Here is a 10,826-nt window from a genome sequence, read left to right on the forward strand (position 1 = left end):
GTCAGATCCTTACCAGCATCTCACCGCCTTCCCTGTGGGGGAGGCACTGCCCTGCTTCTCCGTAGCTACAGTATCCAGCACCCCTAAAGAAAAGACAAGGGAGCGTCTTCACTAAGAAGCAAGCTTCAGGCAAAACAAGCAGGAGGCCATGAAAGAGCCACGGAGCCACAGCCTCCGCAAGGAATAATTTCTCAAAGGAGGAACCTCAGGCTTAATCATGGTAGTGGCCTGGGAGCGTTTTCCCTCCTTTCTGAAAACCTGTCCTATCATTGCAATATATTTACTGCTTGGAAAATCTGTTTGGAACAAAGCGATCTGCAGACCAAAGATCTTCAAAGGTGAAGTTGGGATTGCAGTCCTTCCCTGGGAGAATTAACCCCCAACGTTTTCAGTCATGCAATGCAAAGGGGGGGGGGCACAATTCACAGCTGGACAGTCTGAAATTTTCAGTGTGGCTTTGCACACCAAAGAATGTAGTAAGAGTTCAAGCTATTTCTGTGGTAGCAATGTCCTGTCAGTGATTCTCATAAGCCTCTCTTCTAAAGGGCGATTACACTTACATGCCAACATTCTCTCCAGCACAGCACAACAGATCTAGAAAGAAAAAAGAAAAGGCAAAGTCGACAACTTTTTAGGAGGCATTAGCCATTTGTGTTTTTCCTCCTCTGAGATTTCAAAGCAGCAGACAGAGCACTTCCTGTTTTTTTTTAATTGATTCCCCACCCCCACCCCCACCCCCACGGGATGGCTGGCTGGAGAGAAAGTCAGGATGAACTTCCATGGCTGAGGAGATCTGAACTTGGATTGCATTCATCTTAACCTCCCCCTCAACATCCCAGGCATCTTTTGATAACCGCGGAGGCCTTGGCCGTTCCAGCCTGCTGCGTGAGCTCATGGCCCACGAATCAAGGGGTAGGTGCTGCAGTGCTCAGGCAGGGGGGTTTCCCAGCTCCCCTAGAGACGGTGGTGACTAGAATGCTAGGGAGCAAATCTGCTCTAGCCTTACTTCAGAAACCTTCTTCATTTCCACCTTCTTTTCAGACTCGGGTGTTTTTGGAAATCCATTTTGAAGGAGCACCAGAGCCAAGTCTAGGGATTAAGAAGGAAGCCCAGGTCAGAGATCTCCTAGGCCAGCTGAATGAGGCAAGAAAAGATGCAGAAAAGATGGAAAAGGAACTCAGACAAGAGACGGTTAAATACCGTCCAGAGGGGGCCCTTTTTGCTTTAATAAATCTTAACTGATGAAGCAAATGAACGGAAGAAGCAACCAGACATAAAAACTCCAGTCTGTCTTTTTCAGTAATTATTTCTCATCTTTTCCTGTCCCGGTTTAGACTTGGCTTTTGCTATCATTATTCTAAACATTAAGTATTCTATTTTATTTGTATCTTATGGCTTTTTAATTAAAAGAGAAAAAAGGAGCAAAACACAAATAGGGGACTCATTTATACAGAATTTTAAAAGGTTTAAAAAGTTGTATAAATGTATTAGAAATAAAGACATTAGACAAGTATACATACAACTGTAACTGTATTGTTATAATATTTCACGTTTGTTTTTCCTTTGCCATATTTCTTTCACCCTTTTCATTGTTTTTTCTTCTTCTGTTTGACAACTATACTTCTCTTCAGCATATTATAAAGTCTGACAGAAGACAAAGTATGTGGAAACTGCACGGCATAATGGTTGTGTGTATCTGGCCATTTGTTAAACAAGACTAAGTCACACCAATGTTTAATAGTACAAACTGAGGTAACATGAAACCAGGTCTCATGTTACAGAAGAGGACTTCAGCTCAACTACCTGCCTGCCTCCTTTGAGGGGACAGAGAGAGCAGGGCCAGAGCCAACCGCTGCAAGGCAGTTCACAGGCCTGGACCTTTTCCTAGCCACCAGCCCCCCATACCCCTCCCTTTGGCCCTGCCTTGCCTGTGAGAATGTTCTGGCCAATCTCAGTGTCCATTTCTTCCATCTGATGGCACAGGAGGCAAAGGCTACTGGACAACCAATCCACCAGGGCAGGTACCTCCAGATTCCTGAGAAGACAGAGGAGCCTGCATCATTTACCTTTTCCAAAGAAATTTCTCCCCTCCAAACATTTCCCTAAAACAGGGGTCTCCAACCTGTGGACTTCAGCTCCCAGAATGCCTCAGCCAGCATACCTTCAACTCTGGTAATTGAAGTCCACAAGTCTTAAAGTTGCCAAGTTTGGAGACCACTGCACTAAAAGGGAAAATTCCCCATTTACTCCTAACTCTGAAATTTTAAGTTCAGAATAGAGAAAGTTACCATATTTTTCGGACTATAAGACGCACTGGAGTATAAGACACACCAAGATTTTGAAGCGGTAAACAAGAAAAAAGTTTTTGCCCTCCCCAGCCCCCAGGAGCACTTTGCAGGCCTCCCAAACTCTCTGCGCATCCTGTTTTTGCAAAAAACGGTCCTGTTTTTGGCGAAAACAGGACACGTGGGGCAGAGTTTCGGGAGGCCAAAAATGGCTGTATTAGGTGTATAAGATGCACCAACATTTCCACCCTCTTTTGGGGGGGGGAGTTCATTTTATACTCTGAAAAGTACCATACTTTACATCAGGCCTCTCCTTGGCTTAGTGTGGCCTGTAAATGCAACTATTGTTCCCACCGAATAAACTGCACCAGGATGTAGAAGTTTTCTTCAGTGTTATCTAAACCAACTAGCAGCTGTTCCCCTCAAATCACTGCAAATCTTGCTCAGTGCGCATCTCTCTTCAAGGGGAGGATCCGGACTTCCACAAACAATTCTAAATGCTGACAGATGCCACCTCAAGCCAAAGCCACAGGCAAATGTTCAAGCCTCTACCTACTTCTCCAGTAATTCTTCCAAAGGAACAATGTTCTCTCTGTGCAGGTGCCAGGCGACTTCCAAAATAGGTGGGCGCTGGGGGAAATAGCGCTAAGATCAGGTCATTTGGAATGCAGAGATGCCTCCACCCACAATACCACCCAAGTAACTAACTCTGAAACTAGGAGCAGGTTTCCAAAGCTGCCTTTCCCCCTCCATCCACTCACTTTCTTCAAGAGGACAGCAACTCAGAAACTGGGGGGGGGGGGGAGAAATGGCCTTAGGGCAGTAATTTAAGCATGTGGATTCAGTGCTTCCATCTCCCTTTCAGCTCTAATGACCTTACCTGCATTTTCCACATTTCTTGAGCAAAAACTGAATGACAGAAAGCATTGTACGTTAATAATTCCTTCAAGGACTGGAACAAACAGAACAACTTCTTCTGTAAATAGAAAGAATAAAATGAAGTGATTTTATCAGATTTTTAGTCAGTTGCCAACCACCATACATCTGTTTATAGGTAACTCTTAGTAATATTTTTTTTAATTTGTTGAACAAGACATAGGGGTCTAGTTTACAGCGTAGGCAACATATATGGCTTGGCATTATTTTTGAACAATTAATGAGCCAATCCTAAATTTTTGTATATTCCTCAAATCCTGAATGACAGTGCTCCTTCTGAAAATTAACTTTAAAACAAGTACTTAAAGTACTTCTAGGTTGACTTTCTCTAAAACTATTTTCAATCAATCTTCTACTAGCTTGCAACTCTCAGAACTCCCTGTGGCTGTTTCAGGACCCCTGACCACCATTTCCTGTTTAGCAAGGCCTGAACAACTTGAATGTGCTTCCCTCCACCCTGCCATACATGAAACGGGCATATATTCCCTTACTCTGTGTTCTGCACTCAATAATGTAGTCTGATCAGATTCCATAGAGATCTTCTCAATAAGGTTGGCTGCCATTCTGGCTGATAAGATTCCTGCTGGCATGCCCAGCACAGAGGCCTCATCCTTCAAGGCTGTGACTACAACAGAAGAGAAGAAACTCCATCAGACCTTAAATATACCACCCCAAATTGCAACTGGAAATAGCACATGATGAGGCTGAAAAGATAACAAAGAAGAAATGGACAGACTCACTTTGGAACTCAAGGATAAAAGCGAAACAAAGTACTACAAAATCTGGGAACAATTTTATGATTGGATAGTTAACAAGAGGGTAGCCAAGACAAATGCATAGAACAAAAATATAGATGTTATTATAGATAAATGTATGTTTAAGAGATAAATATACAGAAATAAGGGGAAAAGTATTAATATCAAATCATATTATACTTAAATAGTGAACAAAGCTTAAGAACTGTATATTTATATGAGTACTAATAGTATTGTAAAGTGATGGAAGATGTTTGGAACTAGTGATGTCATATCTATGTCCAATATTTTTTTAATTTTGTATTATTAATAAAAAACTTTTTTAATTTTTTTTAAAAAAGATAGAAGAAAAACCCAATTGTTGGCAGACACATTGAAAAGGCTCAGTTGCAGGTGAGGAGTGCTTGAATCCTGGAAAGCTACACCTGCCAATAACAACTGACAATCCTGAATCAGGCAGTCTCAATATTCTTATTTTACTGAATTTAGCCATTCTCTCCTGAAAAATAAATTCTATTTCACCCACCTACAAATTGTTCTGGAACTGACATTTTACTTCCGCTCCTGCCCAAGTTACTGGAAAGTATGGACTTGCCATGTGCTGAACTTCCATTCTGTTAAAGAGAGAGAGAAAGGGACATTTGTCTTGACTGTAGAGCATATCAAATCCTTTGGTCTTTAATGGCCTTTTCCAGACACAACATGAGACGTTACTAATTCATCAAATATGTCAGAGTCCCCAAAGGAACACAGCATTCTCTGAGATGGAGATAGCCTCCCAGTATACTTAAAAGGAACAGGGAAATATCTCATAGACAGAAAATACGGAGCAATGCGCAGCCATGTATATTAACATTTTGCAGTTTGATAAATAAGATCACCATGGAAGCTAAATAGGCTAAAATATCTGGTGGTCAGCCCAGATTTCTTCCCTGCCAAAGAACCTTTTCAGCAGGGTAATCCTTTAAAAATCACAGAGCACTATTAATCCACAATGAAAACAAGGTTACCATCCTAAAAAGAGCAGTAAGCACGACTGAAATGTAAGCCAATATTGCCTTAGCTGAATTATTATCCAAATCCTGCACTGTTGTGTTTTTAACTGCTTCACAGGGTCAAATATTCTACTGAGAAAGTTGCCATTATCATGGCTATCAGGGCTTCTAAAAGGCTTCAGAGGACGGCCACTTACTGCTTACCTTCCCCCCAGCCCTCCTCAACCATCAACAAGTCTATCAGGGCCACAAGTCCGTCTCAATCTCAGAGCCTCGGAGACGATTCCCTCCACCCGCAGAATCGCCAATCCACGCGGCGGGCTGGAGAATCCCGGGAGTCGAAGGCGCCGAGGCCGAGGAGCTGCCTAAACCCCCCAGCGGGGCATCGGGCGCAGCTGCTCACCTCCAGCAGGAGCTCGTCCAGCCTCTGGTGCCGACTCCAGATGCGCAGGGCCGCTTCCCGCAGCTCCTGCTGGGTCCCGGCTCCCCTCTTCTGCCTCTCGCATCTTCCCGCTAAAGACCCGGAGGGGGATCCCTTAGAATCGTTTCCTTCTTTCCACGGGCATCCCAGAGCGCGCCTCCCCTCCTCTTCCATATCCCCCCTCCCCCCAGTGATGCTGGCCCCTCGGGCGCATGCAGAGGGCCATTCCCACCCTCCGGGGCAGCCCAAGGCTAGCGCGGAGAGTCTCTGGGCATGTACAGAGCGCTACCGCTCCCCCCCCCCCCCCGTACCCAGAAGGGCTGAAAGGGCCCGACCGGCCATTCTCCCACAGCGGCGCCTCCCACCAGCCAACTAGCGCGCCCTACGTTCTGATTGGCCGCCGTTTGAACGCCTCCTCCAATAGGAAGGGGACAAGGGAGTTTTTCTATTTGCTGAGCGGGAGCTGCGGCCATTGGGGGAACGGGTGGAGGGAGGGAACGAGCCGAGCGCCATCTTTAGTGTGGCAAGAAAATGGATCCTGGCCGTGCGGGGAGGTCTACTGCGCAGGCGTGGCTTGCAGAATAAGGCTACCTTTGTACGGGTGCATTTCTGGGAATCTAATTCGGGAGAAATGACCGCGCAGACTGCCCACTTTCCGGCTAATTGGCAACCATTCGCCCGTGTGCGGCGCCCGTGCAATAAACTGGCGAGCGAAGTCTCCGGCTTCCCGTCCAGCCGTTGCCTCCAACCCCAGGCAGCCCGAGGTTGGCGGGGAGGCTGATTTCTGAATTTGAGAGAGAAACTTATACTTTCGCAAAGCGGCTGCTTTGCCCACGGAAAACACTGTACGAATCTTCAAATAATTCAGGCAAAACAAAAAGCATTTATTAAGGGGGGGGGCGTCTTTTCATGGGGTACAGAAACAAATGATGCCTATTTGGTATATGTGATACTCAGCAAGCAAGTGATCAAAGAATAAAAGACATTGATTACATGTGAAACTTGAACAAAAGGAAGCATTGATTCTAAACAACATTCCACAAGTGGCAAATTTATAGGTTGCATGACTTTCCCAGCTGGGTGTGTATCTTGAATGTTGCCAGTGTATTCAAGGACCTTCAGAATACAGGATTCCTGAATAGTGCTGAGAAGACAAGTTCTCATATTTTAAAAGGGAACTTGTTAAAAGTGCTAATGTCACTTTTTAAAATGCTAATAATGAAGCTTAAAATAAAGTCTGGCTGCCACACGTGTGTGCGTGGTGGAACTTCTGCCTCTTCGTACAATAGGATACTATCTAGGGCAGGTAGTTTGGGGGGGGGATGTTGCTAATGGGGCAAATCTGTTTCTTGCAATCTGAGGTTAAGAGTGAGAGGAGCAAAAAAAAATCAGCCTTGCAAGGGAGTGGTTTCCTATTTTCCCTTGGTTGCCACAGCAATACTCTCAAAAGGAGGAGGAGATAAGGATATTTGGCTACTGTAAATAATGATGGAGCAGGGAAAGAATGCCTCAGCTGGCAAATAATCGGCCAGGAGCCAAGGCTGCCTTAGTAGGGGAAGGTGAGCTGGACTAGGTAGGTTGGCCCAATTCACACGGAGGAAAGAGCTGCTCCAGGTAATCCCCATCTCTCCCTCTCTCTCTCTCTCACACACACACACACACACACACTTCTGGCCACTGGATTTGGCTCCTAACAAGGCTCTGCCCTTGCAGGGTGAGGTGTGAGCATGTGACCTGAAGCCAAAACCCAGTTCTGCTGCACCTGTGGGTCCTCCCTCCTCCTGCGGCCAAGGGGTCATTGCTCTGAACCTGGCCTACAAGGTTGTTCCAAGTCTGGTGTGCAGCAGAAGCCTGGAGCTGCTGGAGTAGCAGCAGGATGGCTGCCTGCTGGAGGAGAGGCCCCCTGAGGGAAAAGAAAACTAGTGATGGTGCCTTGATCTGCTGAGAGAGATTTGGGGAATTTGTTCAGACGTGTCAAGCCATTATTTCTTTAACCATAATTTATTTAATAAACTGCAATTGGCTGGCTTCACAGAACACCTTACAAACAAGAAGGAAATCACGCAATGGCTTGTTTGAGCTCATTCTTACCCAGTAAACTCAGTTGTTGTTACACTTACTCTGATATAAGGAGGTGACGCACACAACCCATCTGGCTGCACAATCCCACAATGACTGTTTGACTTTGGCTGTTGACTTTAGCAGGCCATCCTGGGAACATCTCTGCTCCTCGAGCAGCTGCTGCCTCCACTTAACTGGTAACCGCTAGGAATTGCTGCCTCTATTTTCCTCAGCATGTCTGGACACCTTAGTATCTCCACTATTTAAAGATCACCATGAAGCTGATGACTGAGCTAATGCATGATAATTTAATTGGATAAAAGTGTTTATTTTTAATTAAGCCATTAATGCAGAGCCTGGAGATTCAATTGGGGCTGGGGGTGAAGTCATTGTTTCAAAGGGACCAATCTGCAGATCTAAAGGACACTGAAGAGGGCATCTCTGCCCAGAGAGTGGAGATCTCTGGTTGATCACAATCGGCATTGCTGGATCACCCGTCCCCCAGAAAAGTGAGCCCAGCTCAAAGATTCCTTCCACTCCACTGAGTGCAGTTCAGCCTCCAGAGAAGGTCACTGACTAGGAAAGCCCCCACCCTCTGCTCTCTTGCATGGCCCAGCTTCAGGCCTCGCCAGGTGGATTTGATCTGTTGCCAAACTCCCCTCTCCACAATTCTTGATGGGACAAGGAAGAAACTCTTTCAGCCCCTATAGAAAAAGCCTCCCCTGGACTCCCTGGAATAGGGAAGGGAGGGCTGCTGTTCCTGGCTGGGCCTCAGATCAGAAAAGTGTGGGGGGGGGGGTGCCCACCAGAGTTCTAAAGCCTTCAGGTTGAATGGAAGCTGGGGTCTGACTCCAAATGCCCTACAGCAATGAAGCAAAAAGGACCTGTACTCTGGTGTGTGTGTATGTGAGAAAGAGAGAGATGTAGAAAAGTAGCTTGGAAGGCTTGGTGCGAGGCCAGCAGAACACATCAAACGCTGGGCTAAAAATAATCCCTTACCAGATTTGCTATGGTGCCACCTTAGAGACCCAGGCCTACATGTGGCATTTGCTGCTCATTTTGATTGTTGAACAGCCTAAGCATTCTGTTTCTCCAGATGCTGATAATAACATCAAAGCATCACTTCCCCCTCCAGTGCCATGGTTAAAGGCAGAGTAAACACAGACCTCAAAAGATGCTTTTCCTCTTGTGCATTTTTAGAAAACATATGGCACTAACAGGTCATTCAATTATTGCAGTTCTCCATTTTCTGCCAATCTAAGACTCCAAGCAGTCCTCCTCCTGTAAAATACAAAATAGTATTGACATGTTTAATGTCAAAACATCTGAATACATTCTATGTATGCAGTATGAAGCTGATTTAATATTGTAAACCACCCAGAGTTATCCTGTTATAAGATTGGTAGCCAATACATTTAATAAATTAAAGAAATAGATAAATTAGTCTAGCTTTCTCCATCCTAGAAGCCTTTCTTGTGTGGGAGCAATGCAGTTGTAGTTCAACAATTGGGGGGGGAGCTCAGGATTTCCGGGGGAGGGCGGGGAAGCTGTATTAAAACATTACAAGTGACAAGAGGCAAAGAACTGGGGGGTGACCACCTGATTTTGCCTCTATAACAACTGGTGGAGGGACTCCCAGGATCATTAAGGAGGAAGGCTGAGTGTTCCTCCTTTCTCTCCTCCAACTTCACTTGCCTGTTTCTTTCAGGTTGTGATTATGCCCCGTTTTCACCTCTCCCACTAATCAGTAGGAGGACTTTGTTTATTAACCTCCTCCTCCTCCTTGCTTAAGAAAACTCTTAGTAAGAGCAGCAGAGGGCCCTTGGCTTGGCCTTTGTGGGAAAACGTTTGATGGAACCATGCTTAGGTATGTGATGTTCAGAATTTGGTTCTGGGACCTTGAAAATCAGACTTTTTTAAAGTTTGCACTGAAAAAGAGATGTATAATTTTCAAATATCTTGAGGACATAACTAGAACAAGTATGTAGTAGACAAGCTGGGGGCTTTGAAAGGCTACATCAACTCTTCTGGCCTTGAGTTTAAAAAGAACTGGTGTGGCTGCTGCATCTGTTTGTGTGTACACACTGCTGTTGCAGTTAACAGACGTTGCACCTTCCTAGCAACAAAATGTAAATCCTGGAAAAGCAAGAGAGTGAAAATGGACTCTCTCTGAGAGGGGAGGGGAGATCTCTGAACACATTGTTTGTTTTTTCTATGGGGGAGCAACTCATTTATGATTTATTATTACTGGGAGCAGCCAGGCGGGAGTTGAGTTTCTGAAGGGTTAGTCTATTTCCCTGCAGGTGTAGAAAATGTGGCTTAGAGTGAATTTTTCCTGGAATGTGTTTTAAAGAACTAATAGGTCATGACTGATTGGTCCAAGATAGCTGCTCCTTCCCTCCATGGACTCTATGAAAAAACAGCCCCCAATTATTTGAAAAGGAAGGGAGGCAGGTCATGGCTGCTGGGGGAAACAGGCGCCCAAGGCGGTAAATCCCTGGGCCTCCCTGCAGGCTTTCAAATATTGTGTCTACTGGCCCTCCAGGCTCCCAGGTGGAGCTTGAAATCTAACCCAATGAGCCCCACCCTGGAAGAAGAGTTCTACGACCTAGTCTGAGCCGGAAGGCACGGGGCTTTGGCCCCAGAACCTGTTTTACAAGCGGAAGATTGGTGCTTCAGAGCACATCCAGACTGCTTTCCCCCTTCTCACCTTTCCAGGCTAACATGTTTTACAAAAAGGCATCACAAAAAAAAAAAATCCTTTTAATAAAAGGTGATAGTCTGCAAAGGTGGCACCAGAGATTCAGTTCTTTCTACTAAGTCCAGATACAGTTTGTTTAGTTTTGGTTTAGTGTCATCTGTGAATCCTTCCATGGGGAGCTGTGTATGAATGTGGGCAGTTGTCTCCCATTCTGTAAAAGGGTGGAAGGAAAGGGGCGACCTCAGCCGGCAGCTGCAGCCAGCCATGCCCCCCCCACCCACAGAAAGTTAGACTTTCCTCCCCTCCCCCCTTAGATATTGCTGTGCCGTTGTTGGGGGTGTGGCGGTGTTGGTGATTTCACTCCCCACCTCCCCTAACTACGCCTGCTTTCCAGTTGCCTCCCACTCCGAAACCAGGCTTACTCAGAAGCAGGCGCCCCTGTGATGCTTACTCCAGAGTAAGTCCGGATGGGAGTGCCGGGGGCTCCTCGGTGAGCAGCGCTGCCTCTGTCCCGGCAGGTGCCGCCCAGTTTCTTTCGCCATCCGCCCTGGGTCCGGCAACGGCCGAAGCGGCTCGGCGGCGTTGGGCCTGGGCTGGCCTGGCTCCCTCCGGCGGGCGGTGCGGCTGGCGACCGGCTCAGCCTCCCTCCCCTCCCCTCCCCTCCCCCTCTCC

At 46.3% G+C, this 10,826-nt stretch overlaps 1 protein-coding gene across 1 annotated transcript in view; it reads right to left on the bottom strand.

Moving 5' to 3' along the window:
• Positions 1-5,734, bottom strand: part of FANCA (FA complementation group A) — a 23,921-nt gene extending 18,187 nt beyond the window's left edge. Inside the window, exons 1-10 of the mRNA XM_070953054.1 lie at positions 5,704-5,734; positions 5,375-5,484; positions 4,503-4,590; positions 3,713-3,846; positions 3,166-3,261; positions 2,842-2,915; positions 1,929-2,035; positions 1,007-1,089; positions 561-594; positions 14-83 (exon numbers count right to left, since the gene is read on the bottom strand). Coding sequence (XP_070809155.1) covers positions 14-83; positions 561-594; positions 1,007-1,089; positions 1,929-2,035; positions 2,842-2,915; positions 3,166-3,261; positions 3,713-3,846; positions 4,503-4,590; positions 5,375-5,484; positions 5,704-5,734 — 827 coding nt within the window. The remainder of the gene's footprint in view (positions 1-13; positions 84-560; positions 595-1,006; positions 1,090-1,928; positions 2,036-2,841; positions 2,916-3,165; positions 3,262-3,712; positions 3,847-4,502; positions 4,591-5,374; positions 5,485-5,703) is intronic.
• Between the last annotated feature and the right edge of the window lie 5,092 nt (positions 5,735-10,826).

This window comes from Pituophis catenifer, unplaced genomic scaffold, assembly GCF_029215685.1.
Source record: "Pituophis catenifer annectens isolate HBS135680 unplaced genomic scaffold, rPitCat1.0.hap2 SCAF_13, whole genome shotgun sequence".
In the NCBI taxonomy this organism is placed as follows: domain Eukaryota; kingdom Metazoa; phylum Chordata; class Lepidosauria; order Squamata; family Colubridae; genus Pituophis; species Pituophis catenifer.